Below are 17,330 nucleotides of genomic sequence, written 5' to 3'. Positions count from 1 at the left end.
ATAATTACAAAAAGATTGAAATAGCTAGGGTATTCTACAATTTTTCTGAAAAAAATCATAAAAATGTATGAAAAAACAAAATTTCTAATTTTTTTCTAGTTTGTCAAGTAGAACAGAATTTTCAGACACCAAAAGACAAACCTGCAAGCCAGCAGTTAGGAAGTGTGGGGGGGTGGGCAGTAGGAGTTTCAGGCCATCCTGCATTCTAAAGTAAGGCTTTTTGGGTTATGAGATGTTATCTCAAACAAACAAAAGGGAAGGCAAGCACAAAACCCACTCCAAACAAACAAATAACAAACAAACAAACAAACCCAAAATACAAATGATATTTGCCTTTCGATGTAGTAAAGCATAACTATAGCTTCTTTTGTCTTGTTTGGGTCATCTTCAAATAGCTCATCAACAACCTTTGCATGACCTAAATGTTGAAAGGACAATTCGTGATGATGTGTCAGCCTGTTTAGCAGTAGACAATAAGCATGTTTAGACCAACGACGTATTTTATTTTGCTTTCACACGGTACTAGCCTCTTCTAAAGTGAATCACTTCCCCTCCCCCTGCCTCATTCTCAAGAATGAGTTTTTTTCCCCACTCTCACTTTACAAAGTCATTTAATTTTATGTACATTGGTGTTCTACATGAATGTATGTCTGTATGGGAGTGTCATGCTCTGGAACTGGAATTGCAGTTTTGAACCACCCTAGGGTGCTGAGAGCTGAACATGTGTCCCCTGACGCCTTAACCACTGAGCAATCTCCAGTCCCAAGGGTTATTCCTGAACGGAGGGGAGTATATTATTGCTTACATTTTTAAAATTAAGCCTAGGAAAACCTTTAGCTCTGGGGTAAAGTGCCTTCTACTGTTCTTGCTAATTAAAGATACAGATAAACTACCATAGATAGCTTTGGTTTGCTGAATTCTCTCCAAGACATCTTTAAATGGAATCCTCATGTTCTGCTTCATCCATGAATTAAGTGTGTGTGAAATAACCTGCAATCTTTGATGGCTGCAAAAGAGCATGGACAAACACTGAGCAGGGTCACGTGGCAGAGAGAGGGAAAACAAAGGCAAAGCCTTCAATACCTACGATAACCACCATTCATACCGAAACCGCAGGTCTTTGTTCAGATTTTCAGCTATATCTCGCCGTTTTAGTAACACAATCATTTCCTCATCTAGGTCAGCTTTCTTTTGGGCTGATACATACATTGTTGACATGTCTTGTTTTAGTTTTCTACATTTATCTTCAAGATTCTGCTTATGATTATTGAGAGCGTCCAGATTGACAGAGTCTTGGAGGGTCATCCCTATGGGAAAACAAACAAAAACCTGAGTCTTTTTTTTTTTTTTTGGTTCTTTTTTTTTCCGGAGCTGGGGACTGAACCCAGGGCCTTGCGCTTCCTAGGCAAGCGCTCTACCACTGAGCTAAATCCCCAACCCCAAAAACCTGAGTCTTATGTAGGAATGTTTACTGTATTATAAAATAATTCAGAAACACTAACAGGTACTTGTGGCTTACCAAACATAAATACCATTATCACAAAATTGTGCTGCTAATAGGTTGTTTGTTTACATCTATTTGTTCATTTATTGTGGTACTGAGAACCCTAGCCTTATACAAAATAGGCAAATTCTCAAGCTTCTTCTGAGTTTTACATAGCATCAAGGATACTTCAATATAAACCAGAGACCATCTAATGACTGAGGTTAGGCCAATGGATTTCTCTCATACCACAGCTTCCATTACTCTCCAAGAGCTAACCCTGGGACAAGTTTATTTTTTCCAACACAAAACTGATGCCTACCAAATTTCGAGATGTCTCTCTCTCACTCTTGAAATGTCCTTTGTGTTTAAGACACACACACACACACACACACACACACACACACACACACACACTCTCTCTCTCTCTCTCTCTCTCTCTCTCTCTCTCTCTCTCTCTCTCAGAGCTAAGTGTAGTGGTACACACCTTTAATTCTAGCACCGAGAAAAGGATAAAGGGGAGGCAGAGGCAGATGGATTTCTGTGACTCTCTCTGAAATACAACTGTAAAGAAGATACTTCACCTGGGATAGGTTTCCAAAGCTGCTTGGAGGAAGCACAGAGCTTTACTTCTGTATTCTCATACTCCATTCTCAGCTGCTTCATCTGATCTATTTGTAATTGAATTGCTTTGGAATTATTATCAATAATCCTCATTCTTAAAAAAACAAAAAGAAAACCAGAATTGCTTTCATATGCCTGTCACCATCAATCTAACTCTTGATCATAATATTAAAAAAGCCAGACTAGATTTTTGTTTTATTTGGCTAATAATTTATAATTATAATTATTTGGACATTATGAACTAGAAGTTTAAAAACCCCATACTCAGGAGCTGACACATCACAAATAAGGAACAATTTTTTCTTGGATCCCCTTTGCAAATCAGTACATGTTATCTGGCCATAAAACACCATCTATTCAGTTACAACTAAAAAGGTATTTTTAGTTTTCCTTTTTCTTTCTTTCTTTTTTTTTTTTTTTGGAAGGGTCTCATTGTGTTTCTAAATTTGGCTTTGAATTGTTATCTTACTCCTTCAGCCTCCCAAGTGCTGGATTACAGGTATGAGCCACCACACTAGGTTTAAAGAGGCTTTAAACAAACAAACAAGAAACTGTCACCTTGCTGGGGGGATATTGCCACAATTATTACACATTTGGTGACGTAAAGTGACATTTATCTTCTCACCATTCTGGAGGCCAGAAGTTGAAAGTAGTATTATTAGTCCACATCGAAGCCAAGAAACTAGTATTTGGGAGGCTGAGACAGGAGAATTGTTGTTAAGTCTGAGGTAATCTAGAGCTACGTAGTGAAATCTAATTTTTAAAAAATTGTTCTCAAGGAAGATTTTATTCTCTGGTGGGATTTCTGCTGCTGGAATCATGGGATTGAGCGCTGTGATTCAGGTGGGAATCATGAACTTGTACTGTCAAATCATCCATGCATGAAATAACTTTCCTCCTTTTAATGATACCACAATACCAAGAGGGATCATAAAATGCTCAAGCAAAATTAACAGTTTTACTTGAAATATGTAATAATTGGTAGGAGAAGGGACTATGAAATACAGCTTAAAATAACATTTTAATTAAAGGCAGGCATGGCATAATCTTGTAACCTGTAACTTGAAGGCTGAAGGCCTTGAGCAAGACCAGCCTGGTGAATTCACAATTAGCTTTGGCTAAAAAGTGACTTCTTGTCTCAGAATAGTAACGTAAGGAAAACAGTGATTTTTTTTTTAAAGACTCACTGATCACCACCCAGTAGCATGGCACCCTTCTGGCCGGTTACTGACTCACTTCGCTTCAAGCTGGATTGTTCTTCTCTGGTGATACACCAACGCTGTAGGCTCTGCTGCCAAAACTTTAAGTTTTCCATGAAGATAAAATGCATTTCTCCGGCCTTTCTTTACTGTCTCAATAAAGGCATCATATTCTTTTTTGATTGAAGTAAGAACGGACTTGTATGCATTGACATAGTCTATTACCTGAAATATTTTTCTGTCTGTAGTACTGCACTTTTTAAACAGAAGATATAGTGATCAAAAGCCTTTTAAGCAGGCGATTTTTAGGTGAAACATAATAATTAATTAGACATAACCAAACTCAACATGAGTAGGCACTAAAAACAATAACCACTCTCTCTGTGAGTCACTGTGCTCTATAGTGAACTCTATAACATGCTCTCTGTGAGTCACTACATAGATACTGTGATCCTAGATATGAGAAAGGCTCTCTTATACTTGGTATGATTTCATACATGAGATATGAACTGATATAATACTAGGCCTACATTTCTCAACTGTAGATCTTTTAATTATATATTATTTCTTACTCCTTTGAAATCTAGTCTCTTGACTTGATTTTTATATTACTTTTGTTCTACTTTTAATGATTTGTATGTGTGTCTGTGTATAGATGTGTGCATGTGAGTGCAGGTACCTGCAGAAATCAGAGGTTTCAGATCCTCCAGAGCTCGAGTTACTCATAGCTATGAACTACCTATTATGGGTGCTCGGAATCCAACTGGAAGAGCTCTTAACCATGAGCAATCTCTCCATTCTCCACCGAGATAATGCAATCTGAACTCATTCACCTCCACTAAGAAAATCAGGTCAGAGCTCCTAATTGCATCTCTATTCTCAACATGTCAAAAACAACTGTGCAAACAGTCCACATCACTATATAGCCATTTCCAGTAATGTGTAAGCAAAGCATCTATCAGGAAGGATAACAGAGGAAAAGAACAGTAAGAATGTTAACAGAAAACACTAAGTGCCCCCAGGACACTTTCCCGTGCAGCGGGTGAGGGGTGGGTGTGGAGGTGGCGCCATAGCACATGCCCCTTTATTGGGGTTGGTTTTTCTTAATCTTGTATATTCATCACTCACACAAAAAATAAAGTATCAAAAATGTAAATAGGTTAAGAAACAAAACAGAAAAACTTTGTTTTTCAAATATTGATGATATATAGGGAATAAAAGTAATTGATCCAAAATTTTCTCCGAAATCTGAAATTATGCTTGCTTTTCTCTGGTACATTTCTTGGGTGTGTTATCCCCCACAAGTTTTTTTCTTTGTTTGTTTGTTTTTGTTTTTGTTTTTTAGCTAAATAGTTGTTGTGGTTTGCCCTGGAGTTATCTGTATTTTGACGCTAATTCCACTGCCCCAAGGACAGCTGCCTAGTCACGTTCTCAGAAATCAGGTGACTTCACCAGAACCTCCCCATTGAATTTGTAAAGTATAGGTGAAGGGCAGGTACAGGATAGAAGGAGGCCTGTCATTGGAGGAGAAGGAAGGATGGGCAGGAGAGAAGTTTGAAGGAAGAGGAGGAGACGGGAAGAGAAGGAGAGACAGGAATAGAGAGAGGGGAGAAGCCATGGCAAGTGATGTTAAGATTCTGCTCTGAGTATTTACAGGTTGTTACCAATGTTCCTAAGGTATGGATGGTACCGGGCTTTGTATGTTTAAGTGGGCAGTTATATCATATCAATTGGATCTAAGATTATTGTGTTGTGTGTTCTTTTCTGTGATGGTTTGAATGTAGGAAAGTGTGCAGCGGCAGGAGACTATGGGCCACCGAGGAGTTGGGATGTGATTCCGCCAAGATATCTAGCAGATATCTTGGGGCACTGAGGTGCCAGACCTAGCGGGATAAAAGACCAACTTTACCTTTTTTTATTTTTATATTTTTACAACAACAAATAGTATCTAGAGAAAGTTATCCAGGAAGATATCCATTTCATCACAAGTCATCTAGAGAAGTCATTAATCTGCAGCAAGTACCAGGAAAAGGTGTCTGAGGAATACAGTGCTCCTTTTCATTTTTGCCATAGCCACACCATCCACCTCAAACAGGACCCTTTCATAAGGAAAAGTTTTCCACACTAAGAACCCTGCTACTTGTTCCTGCTCATCTTCTGTCTCACATGTTCTGGGTATGTGCTAGATCCATGAATGAATAGTCAATACGACTGCAGCGATTCTGCGATCAATGACCATGTCAGTGTTCTAGAAGAACTACATCTCAATAGAACACAGATGGATACCATTTTGAATATACAGAAAAGCAGTAAAGTGGAGGATGCAAAGGAATACTATCATATCTAGACCTCTAAAAGGGCTCAGACTCTTTAGATGAAATTTCATTCATTGATTCATTCATTGATTTTATGTCATAATATTGTCCATGGTGGCTGCCAACTCCTGGCTGCGAAGTATTTTCCAGCTTCAGCCTCCTTTCAAACTGGGATGACTGGCATGTGGCACCTGGCTCAAGAGGTCTCAGTTTAACATGCCATGTCATATGTAAACCAAGATTTTACTGATACCACAAACAAACCCAGAACATAAAATACTAGTTCTCGTGCACAATGCAAATTCTAGCAAATTAGCACCTTCTCTTGAAATGGTAAAAATGATTCCCAGAAGGGACAACCAAGTTACTGAAAAAAAAAAAAAACTGCTTGTGAAACTAAAATAACTGACTCTAACTGGCCTAACTAACTAGCCATCAGGAAATGTAAATTCTGCACTTGTGCTTTCTCTCTTCATCCTTGTTTAACAAACATGGATGAACTTCTCCAAGCTAGCATCCAGAGAGTGGTGGCCAGGCAGGCAGTGGCATGCTGAGGTGGCAGTTAAGTTGGGAAACAGATAGCCTCTTGGAAACATGCCCTACTCAAGAGCATTATGGTACCTTGTCGAAAACATTTCGGTAAATGGTGTAATACTCATCAGGAGGTCCTTCCTCGTTGCAACCCACTCTTTTGGTTTCTGTAATAATGTATCTTTGCATGCTTTCCAAAAACTCCTTGTCATTTCTACTAATGATAGGAGGGAGAACTGCATGTTTCTTTACTTCTTGGGTTGGCATAACTCTTAATCTGCAAGCATGTTCACGGAGAAAAATTAAACCTTGACCTTCTTTTGCAACAAAGCCAAAAAACTTTAGTGGGCCTGAAAGAAAACATGACAATCAGTTAATGTGTAGGTCTAAAACTCTTCAGTTAAAGGGCAACTTAAAAATATGTCTCAGGAAAAACCTTCAGAGAGGCAGACAAGCCTGGGAAACCAGAAGAGACTGCTCTCTGTACATACATCTCGGACGCCAGAGGAAAACACCAAAGGCCATCTGGAACCCTGGTGCACTGAAGCTCCCGGAAGGGGTGGCACAGGTCTTCCTGGTTGCTGCCACCGCAGAGAACCCGTGGGCAGCACCCCACGAGCAAACTTGAACCTCGGGACCACAGGTAAGACCAACTTGTCTGCTGCAAGAAAGCTGCCTGGTGAAATCGGGACACACAGAGGCAGAACTCCTCTAGGACCGGGCACGTCCTGTGTTTACCGGAAGTCCCACACCCGCGGATCCCGGCCCGCAGCAGCTCTCTGCTCCCAGACCCCGTGGGAAAGAGACCTCACCGCCTGGTCAGGTGGGCACTCCTGAGCCTGCAGAGCGGAAGAGACCACCAACACTGCCCACCCCTGCCCACATCCCTGGCCCAAGAGGAAACTGTATAAGGCCTCTGGGCTCCCGTGGGGGAGGGCCAAGGAGCGGCAGGAACCCTGCCTGAGACACCGCCGGAACCTGAAGGAAACAGACCGGATAAACAGTTCTCTGCACCCAAATCCCGTGGGAGGGAGAGCTAAACCTTCAGAGAGGCAGACAAGCCTGGGAAACCAGAAGAGACTGCTCTCTGCACACACATCTCGGACGCCAGAGGAAAACACCAAAGGCCATCTGGAACCCTGGTGCACTGAAGCTCCCGGAAGGGGCGGCACAGGTCTTCCTGATTGCTGCCGCTGCAGAGAGCCCGTGGGCAGCACCCCACGAGCGAACTTGAGCCTCGGGACCACAGGTAAGACCAACTTTTCTGCTGCAAGAAAGCTGCCTGGTGAACTCAAGACACAGGCCCACAGGAACAGCTGAAGACCTGTAGAGAGGAAAAACTACACGCCCGAAAGCAGAACACTCTGTCCCCATAACTGACTGAAAGAGAGGAAAACAGGTCTACAGCACTGCTGACACACAGGCTTATAGGACAGTCTAGCCACTGTCAGAAATAGCAGAACAAAGTAACACTAGAGATAATCTGATGGCGAGAGGCAAGCGCAGGAACCCAAGCAACAGAAACCAAGACTACATGGCATCATCGGAGCCCAATTCTCCCACCAAAACAAACATGGAATATCCAAACACACCAGAAAAGCAAGATCTAGTTTCAAAATCATATTTGATCATGATGCTGGAGGACTTCAAGAAAGACATGAAGAACTCCCTTAGGGAAACACAGGAAAACATTAATAAACAAGTAGAAGTCTACAGAGAGGAATCGCAAAAATCCCTGAAAGAATTCCAGGAAAACACAATCAAACAGTTGAAGGAATTAAAAATGGAAATAGAAGCAATCAAGAAAGAACACATGGAAACAACCCTGGATATAGAAAACCAAAAGAAGAGACAAAGAGCTGTAGATACAAGCTTCACCAACAGAATACAAGAGATGGAAGAGAGAATCTCAGGAGCAGAAGATTTCATAGAAATCATTGACTCAACTGTCAAAGATAATGTAAAGCAGAAAAAGCTACTGGTCCAAAACATACAGGAAATCCAGGACTCAATGAGAAGATCAAACCTAAGGATAATAGGTATAGAAGAGAGTGAAGACTCCCAGCTCAAAGGACCAGTAAATATCTTCAACAAAATCATAGAAGAAAACTTCCCTAATCTAAAAAAAGAGATACCCATAGGCATACAAGAAGCCTACAGAACTCCAAATAGATTGGACCAGAAAAGAAACACCTCCCATCACATAATAGTCAAAACACCAAACGCACAAAATAAAGAAAGAATATTAAAAGCAGTAAGGGAAAAAGGTCAAGTAACATATAAAGGCAGACCTATCAGAATCACACCAGACTTCTCGCCAGAAACTATGAAGGCCAGAAGATCCTGGACTGATGTCATACAGACCCTAAGAGAACACAAATGCCAGCCCAGGTTACTGTATCCTGCAAAACTCTCAATTAACATAGATGGAGAAAAAAAGATATTCCATGACAAAACCAAATTTACACAATATCTTTCTACAAATCCAGCACTACAAAGGATAATAAATGGTAAAGCCCAACATAAGGAGGCAAGCTATACCCTAGAAGAATCAAGAAACTAATCGTCTTGGCAACAAAACAAAGAGAATGAAAGCACACAAACATAACCTCACATCCAAATATGAATATAACGGGAAGCAATAATCACTATTCCTTAATATCTCTCAACATCAATGGCCTCAAGTCCCCAATAAAAAGACATAGATTATCAAACTGGATATGCAATGAGGACCCTGCATTCTGCTGCCTACAGGAAACACACCTCAGAGACAAAGACAGACATTACCTCAGAGTGAAAGGCTGGAAAACAATTTTCCAAGCAAATGGTCAGAAGAAGCAAGCTGGAGTAGCCATTCTAATATCAAATAAAATCAATTTTCAATTAAAAGTCATCAAAAAAGATAAGGAAGGACACTTCATATTCATCAAAGGAAAAATCCACCAAGATGAACTCTCAATCCTAAATATCTATGCCCCAAATACAAGGGCACCTACATATGTAAAAGAAATCTTACATTTCTTTTACACACACATTGCTCAAAACACACATTGCACCTCACACAATAATAGTGGGAGATTTCAGCACCCCACTCTCATCAATGGACAGATCATGGAAACAGAAATTAAACAGAGATGTAGAAAGACTAAGAGAAGTCATGAGCCAAATGGACTTAACGGATATTTATAGAACATTCTATCCTAAAGCAAAAGGATATACCTTCTTCTCAGCTCCTCATGGTACTTTCTCCAAAATTGACCATATAATTGGTCAAAAAACGGGCCTCAACAGGTACAGAAAGATAGAAATAATCCCATGCGTGCTATCGGACCACCACGGCCTAAAACTGGTCTTCAATAACAATCAAGGAAGAATGCCCACATATACTTGGAAATTGAACAATGCTCTTCTCAATGATAACCTGGTCAAGGAAGAAATAAAGAAAGAAATTAAAAACTTTTTAGAATTTAATGAAAATGAAGGTACAACATACCCAAACTTATGGGACACAATGAAAGCTGTGCTAAGAGGAAAACTCATAGTGCTGAGTGCCTGCAGAAAGAAACAGGAAAGAGCATATGTCAGCAGCTTGACAGCACACCTAAAATCTCTAGAACAAAAAGAAGCAAATACACCCAGGAGGAGTAGAAGGCAGGAAATAATCAAAGTCAGAGCGGAAATCAACCAAGTAGAAACAAAAGGGACCATAGAAAGAATCAACAGAACCAAAAGTTGGTTCTTTGAGAAAATCAACAAGATAGATAAACCCTTAGCCAGACTAACGAGAGGACACAGAGAGTGTGTCCAAATTAACAAAATCAGAAATGAAAAGGGAGACATAACAACAGATTCAGAGGAAATTCAAAAAATCATCAGATCTTACTATAAAAACCTATATTCAACAAAACTTGAAAATCTACAGGATGGACAATTTCCTAGACAGATACCAGGTACCGAAGTTAAATCAGGAACAGATAAACCAGTTAAACAACCCCATAACTCCTAAGGAAATAGAAGCAGTCATTAAAGGTCTCCCACCAAAAAGAGCCCAGGTCCAGACGGGTTTAGTGCAGAATTCTATCAAACCTTCATAGAAGACCTCATACCAATATTATCCAAACTATTCCACACAATTGAAACAGATGGAGCACTACCGAATTCCTTCTATGAAGCCACAATTACTCTTATACCTAAACCACACAAAGACACAACAAAGAAAGAGAACTTCAGACCAATTTCCCTTATGAATATCGACGCAAAAATACTCAACAAAATTCTGGCAAACCGAATCCAAGAGCACATCAAAACAATCATCCACCATGACCAAGTAGGCTTCATCCCAGGCATGCAGGGATGCTTTAATATACGGAAAACCATCAACGTGATCCATTATATAAACAAACTGAAAGAACAAAACCACATGATCATTTCATTAGACGCTGAGAAAGCATTTGACAAAATTCAACACCCCTTCATGATAAAAGTCCTGGAAAGAATAGGAATTCAAGGTCCATACCTGAACATAGTAAAAGCCATATACAGCAAACCAGTTGCTAACATTAAACTAAATGGAGAGAAACTTGAAGCAATCCCACTAAAATCAGGGACTAGACAAGGCTGCCCACTCTCTCCCTACTTATTCAATATAGTTCTTGAAGTTCTAGCCAGAGCAATCAGACAACAAAAGGAGGTCAAGGGGATACAGATCAGAAAAGAAGAAGTCAAAATATCACTATTTGCAGATGATATGATAGTATATTTAAGTGATCCCAAAAGTTCCACCGAGAACTACTAAAGCTGATAAACAACTTCAGCAAAGTGGCTGGGTATAAAATTAACTCAAATAAATCAGTACCCTTCCTCTACACAAAAGAGAAACAAGCTGAGAAAGAAATTAGGGAAACGACACCCTTCATAATAGACCCAAATAATATAAAGTACCCCGGTGTGACTTTAACCAAGCAAGTAAAAGATCTGTACAATAAGAACTTCAAGACACTGAAGTAGGAAATTGAAGACCTCAGAAGATGGAAAGATCTCCCAGGCTCATGGATTGGCAGGATTAATATAGTAAAAATGGTCATTTTACCAAAAGCAATCTACAGATTCAATGCAATCCCCATCAAAATACCAATCCAATTCTTCAAAGAGTTAGACAGAACAATTTGCAAATTCATCTGGAATAACAAAAAACCCAGGATAGCTAAAACTATCCTCAACAATAAAAGGACTTCAGGGGGAATCACTATCCCTGAACTCAAGCAGTATTACAGAGCAATAGTGATAAAAACTGCATGGTATTGGTACAGAGACAGACAGATAGACCAATGGAATAGAATTGAAGACCCAGAAATGAACCCACACACCTATGGTCACTTGAGTTTTGACAAAGGAGCCAAAACCATCAAATGGAAAAAAGATAGCATTTTCAGCAAATGGTGCTGGTTCAACTGGAGGTCAACATGTAGAAGAATGCAGATCGATCCATGCTTATCACCCTGTACAAAGCTTAAGTCCAAGTGGATCAAGGACCTCCACATCAAACCAGACACACTCAAACTAATAGAAGAAAAACTAGGGAAGCATCTGGAACACATGGGCACTGGAAAAAATTTCCTAAACAAAACACCAATGGCTTACGCTCTAAGATCAAGAATCGACAAATGGGATCTCATAAAACTGCAAAGCTTCTGTAAGGCAAAGGACACTGTGGTTAGGACAAAACGGCAACCAACAGATTGGGAAAAGATCTTTACCAATCCTACAACAGTTAGAGGCCTTATATCCAAAATATACAAAGAACTCAAGAAGTTAGACCGCAGGGAGAGAAATAACCCTATTAAAAAATGGGGTTCAGAGCTAAACAAAGAATTCACAGCGGAGGAATGCCGAATGGCTGAGAAACACCTAAAGAAATGTTCAACATCTTTAGTCATAAGGGAAATGCAAATCAAAACAACCCTGAGATTTCACCTCACACCAGTGAGAATGGCTAAGATCAAAAACTCAGGGGACAAAAGATGCTGGCGAGGATGTGGAGGAAGAGGAACACTCCTCCATTGTTGGTGGGATTGCAAACTGGTACAACCATTCTGGAAATCAGTCTGGAGGATCTTCAGAAAATTGGACATTGAACTGCCTGAGGATCCAGCTATACCTCTCTTGGGCATATACCCAAAAGATGCCCCAACATATAAAAAAGACACGTGCTCCACTATGTTCATTGCAGCCTTATTTATAATAGCCAGAAGCTGGAAAGAACCCAGATGCCCTTCAACAGAGGAATGGATACAGATCAATGTGGTACATCTACACAATGGAATATTAATCAGCTATCAAAAACAACGACTTTATGAAATTCGTAGGCAAATGGTTGGAACTGGAAAACATCATCCTGAGTGAGCTAACCCAATCACAGAAAGACATACATGGTATACACTCATTGATAAGTGGCTATTAGCCCAAATGCTTGAATTACCCTAGATGCCTAGAACAAATGAAACTCAAGACGGATGATCAAAATGTGAATGCTTCACTCCTTCTTTAAAAGGGGAACAAGAATACCCTTGGCAGGGAAGAGAGAGGCAAAGATTAAAACAGAGACTGAAGGAACACCCATTCAGAGTCTGCCCCACATGTGGCCCATACATATACAGCCACCCAATTAGACAAGATGGATGAAGCAAAGAAGTGCAGACCGACAGGAGCCGGATGTAGATCGCTCCTGAGAGATACAGCCAGAATACAGAGGCGAATGCCAGCAGCAAACCACTGAACTGAGAATAGGACCCCCGTTGAAGGAATCAGAGAAAGAACTGGAAGAGCTTGAAGGGGCTCGAGACCCCATATGTACAACAATGCCAAGCAACCAGAGCTTCCAGGGACTAAGCCACTACCTAAAGACTATACATGGACTGACCCTGGACTCTGACCCCATAGGTAGCAATGAATATCCTAGTAAGAGCACCAGTGGAAGGGGAAGCCCTGGGTCCTGCTAAGACTGAACCCCCAGTGAACTAGACTGGTGGGGGGAGGGCGGCAATGGGGGGAGGGTTGGGAGGGGAACACCCATAAGGAAGGGGAGAGGGGAGGGTGATGTTTGCCCGGATACTGGGAAAGGGAATAACACTCGAAATGTATATAAGAAATACTCAAGTTAATAAAAAAAAATATGTCTCAGAAAAAAAACTAAGAGATTTGATATTGACATAAACATTTCAGTCAGTGAATTAAAATGCCCACGCTAGTCTACTAACATTTGCTATACTCCAGAACACAAATGAAATGTCAGTCAATTAAGAACTCTTCCCTTAGGTCCAATGACATAGCTCAGCAGGTAACGTACTTGGCACAGGAGCCTGAAGACCTGAGTTGGAGACCCAGAACCCGAAGAACTGTGGGAGAAGAGAACCAACTCCACAAATCTGTCCTCTGACCTCCATTAGGGCCCCCTGCCAGAATGCTGACCAAGTACAGAAAACCCCTTTTCCTTTGGAAACCAAGCGGACTCCTCCCACGTGTATCATCTAAATGATCTTGAATACCTCACCTTCCTGCCTCCACTTCCCAAATGCAAAACTAGACCACATTTTTCAATAAATAAATAAAACCCCAACAACAACAAAGCATGACTTCCGGGGCTGGAGAGATGACTTACCAGTTAAGAGCACTGGTTACTTTTTTATTGAACCTGGATTTGATTTCAAGCACCTACATGGTGACTTACGACCATCTGTAACTTTAGTTCCAGAAAATTGGATGCTTTCTTCTGGCTTCCACTTGCACGGGGAGGCATGCAAGTGATGCAGCAGACATGAATGCAGGCAAAGCACATGCGCACAGACACACCCATACATGCACACACAGAGACACACACAAACATGCACACAGACACACATTCACATTCATTCACCTATGTACACACATGCATACAGACACACACCCATATCCACATTCATTCACATATGTACACACATGTCCACAGACACACACACATACACAGGCAGAATGGGCCTTGTTGGGAAGAAGGGTTTCAGTGGGAGGAGTTGGGATAAAACAGAGTGATAGTGAAAAAACTAAAACTCACTAAATATATGAAGTTATCAAAGAAGAAAAGCAAACCACTACAAACTACTGCTGTGGTGGGACACACCTTTAATCTTAGCATTTGGGAGGCAGAAAGTTGGATCTTTGTGAGTTCAAGGTTAATTTGGTCTACCTAGTAAAATCCAGGCCAGCTAGTCTACATAGTTAGATTTTTGTGTCAAAAACAATAAAATGTTTAATTTTTTTTCTAAAGAGCTCTAACATTAGTATTTACTGCACAGTATTTCATGGTATGAGATTCCATCAGTTATTTAACCATTAGCTACTGAACTTTTACTACTATTAATGATGCTTTGAATAAGTGTTTAAATTAACTTTATGGGGCTGGGGATTTAGCTCAGTGGTAGAGCGCTTACCTAGGAAGCGCAAGGCCCTGGGTTCGGTCCCCAGCTCCAAAAAAAAAAAAAAAAAAAAAAAATTAACTTTATGATATGTTGGCAATATAGTAATAAGCAGTTATCTAAACTAATGTATCATGCTTAAGTACCACAAACATGAATCAAGGCACCAGGCTCCATGGTGGTCCATGCCTTTAATTCTAGCACCTGAGAGGCACAAACAGCTGATCCTCTGTGGGTTCAAAGCCAAGTTGCTGTATATAGTGAGATTCTAGCTAGCCAAGGGTACATAGTTAGGCCCTATCTGAAATAAATAAAATAAAAATAAAAAATAAGGGAGATACTACAATAATTTTGATGAGTTGGATAAAAGTCAATTTACAGGAGGACATAAGGTGCTCCCAGCCAAGCCATAAGCAATGTATGCTTAAAGTGTTTTTTAATTAAAAAAAAATCACTTAGTGTCTGTGTGTGAGTATATGCTTGTCTGGAACACACACAGAGGTCAGAGGACAATTTATGGAATTTCCTTCATGGAGGTCCCAGCGACTTGATCAGCAAGTGCATTAGCTCTTGGACCCATATCACTGGCCTAAGTATTCTCAAATATAAAATCAATTTGTTTACTCATTAGTTCAATCATATTGGATATCGATTTTGTGTTTTACTGCTAGGGATTCAGCAATAAGTAAAACAAGGTCCTAGCGCCTTGGAGCTTACAATCTGGTAAGATACAGTACAGATAATGCAACTGCAAAGAGTAACCAAGTCCAAAGACAGGGGAAAGGCACAATCACTGGAGCATGGATCTGAGTAGTAGTGGCGGAAACCTAAGTTCCTTTGTTGGCCTATTAATGTCCTTTTAGGGACCAACAACTTTTTTTTCTTTCTAACAAAACTATCTTTTTATGTTATGTCCTTGTTATACTTGAAAGCAACACATTTTACTCTTTGCAGTGTTGGATATCAATTCTAGGGCCCCACACATGCTCAGATAACCTTTAACCCAAAGTGAAATATTTGAATGATGTAGAATAACACCACCACTTTTTACTTTTCTGTTTATGTCCACGTTCGAGTGGGTACATGGGTGGAAGCAGGAGGATCACGTTATGTTGAGTGCGAGGGTGGGGGTGGGCTGTGTGGGGGTATGTCTTTTCGAATCAGTCTACCTTTTAAATTTTTATTGCATTTAGTTAGTTCAGGGGTAGGGGGCACTGTGAAAGTCCGAGGGCAACTTGGCAACTTGCTAGAGCTCGTTTTCTCCACCAAGGTATCTCAAGAATGGAACTCCAGGTGTTAACTCTCTTTACTGATGGAGCCATCCAAAAGCCCTATCCTAAGAAATATGTGAGTCGTGTGGGTGTGGGTGTAATGTCGACGCCCCCTCCCCCACCCATCTCTTGAAACTGCTGGCCAATGAACTCCAGGGAGTCTCCTGTCTCTGCTGGTCTACAGTTTCACAGATTCCACAGGGCACAACAGCCTTTAAAAGTGGGTGTTGGAGTTCCAACACAGGGGTTTGCATATCGAACATTTACCTACTGAATCATCTCCCAGCCCCATATTTTTTACTTTTCAAAATGTGTACTCCGGAGGCAGAAGAGCTAGTAGATTAAAATGAGGAAAGAGTAGACAGGTTATTAGGAAGATACAGATCCTCTTTATAAGAAAATGGGGCACGCCTACGCTTTCGAGTAGGAAGAAAAGACGTTGAGAGGGTGCATTAGAAAGGACACTGGGTTTGTGAGGTGGAGAGAACACAACCGGCTTCTAACTGCTTCAAGTTTCTAAGAAAGCACATGCTCCTATTTTCCCACTTCCAAACTTGTAGTCGAAGGCTAAACAATCATTCTACAGGTTTCCTTATTTTATGGCTTTTAAAATGTGCAAAGACGGGCTGCAGAGATGGCTCAGTCGTTAAGAGCATCGACTACTCTTCCAGAGGTCCTGAGATCAAATCCCAGCAATCACATGGTGGCTGACAACCATCCACAATGGGGTCTGATGCCCTCTTCTGGGGGTGTCTGAAGACAGCTACAGTGTACTCATATACAAAATAAATAAATAAATCAAAAAAATGTGCAAAGACGAAAATTCCAATACATTTAACCGTTTCATACTAGGGAGGCGCGTGAGGCTCAAAAGCTTCTTCGGACCGGAGTAGCGGAGGGGCAGGAACAGTCCACACCAGAAGAGGCCGAGCCCCCTGCACTTCGAAAGACTTTGTACTTCAGCTGCCTTTGAGTTGGCGGAGGATACCCAGACCAGCTCCTTACTAAGGGGCGACAGACACTTTCAGCCCCAAATGCCATTTTAGCCCCTAAGCCTTCCCTCCTGGGCTTTTCCGGAGAGGCCCCACCTACGCGCAAATCGTTTTGTTTCATTCCCAAACCCTCACCTGAATCTCTCCTAACCCAGATTCCACAGTTTAGACACTGTAATCACATATCCCGGAACTGTGGAAATGCATCTTGGGACAAGTAGTTCTATCAAGAAGAAAGCAGTGTAAAACTACAATTCCCAGGTAGACTTGTTTTACCTCTCTTTTCTCAAGCTCCACGAGCCCCCTTAAAAGTAAAGTCCCTCTTGATCGCATCGGCTGCATAAGAAAGCCTTTTGAGGCATTTTTAGTTGAGCACACCATTTCGAGGCCATTCTGAGCCAAAATGAGAAAAGAGCGTAGAGAAATCGAGCGCCCGAGCTAATCAGGCACTGCGTTAGACAGCCGCGA

At 40.9% G+C, this 17,330-nt stretch overlaps 1 protein-coding gene across 4 annotated transcripts in view; it reads right to left on the bottom strand.

Moving 5' to 3' along the window:
* The window catches only part of Clhc1 (clathrin heavy chain linker domain containing 1), a 40,836-nt gene extending 23,569 nt beyond the window's left edge, over positions 1-17,267 (bottom strand). Inside the window, exons 1-7 of one of the 4 annotated variants that reach the window (XM_087582692.1) lie at positions 17,139-17,267; positions 6,243-6,502; positions 3,344-3,561; positions 2,068-2,201; positions 1,106-1,307; positions 894-1,006; positions 334-418 (exon numbers count right to left, since the gene is read on the bottom strand). In XM_087582692.1, coding sequence (XP_087438818.1) covers positions 334-418; positions 894-1,006; positions 1,106-1,307; positions 2,068-2,201; positions 3,344-3,561; positions 6,243-6,419 — 929 coding nt within the window. In that variant the 5' untranslated portion in view covers positions 6,420-6,502; positions 17,139-17,267. Of the gene's footprint in view, positions 1-333; positions 419-893; positions 1,007-1,105; positions 1,308-2,067; positions 2,202-3,343; positions 3,562-6,242; positions 6,503-16,997; positions 17,058-17,138 lie in introns of those variants that run through there. The other 3 variants (NM_001013877.1, XM_087582693.1, XM_087582695.1) reach the window with 3 other exon arrangements.
* Positions 17,268-17,330: the final 63 nt, after the last annotated feature.

This window comes from Rattus norvegicus, chromosome 14 (assembly GCF_021556685.1).
Source record: "Rattus norvegicus strain SHRSP/BbbUtx chromosome 14, alternate assembly SHRSP_T2T, whole genome shotgun sequence".
In the NCBI taxonomy this organism is placed as follows: Eukaryota; Metazoa; Chordata; class Mammalia; order Rodentia; family Muridae; genus Rattus; species Rattus norvegicus.
The sequence above is the reverse complement of the archived record's forward strand: the minus strand, read 5'-3'. Positions and strand labels throughout refer to the sequence as shown.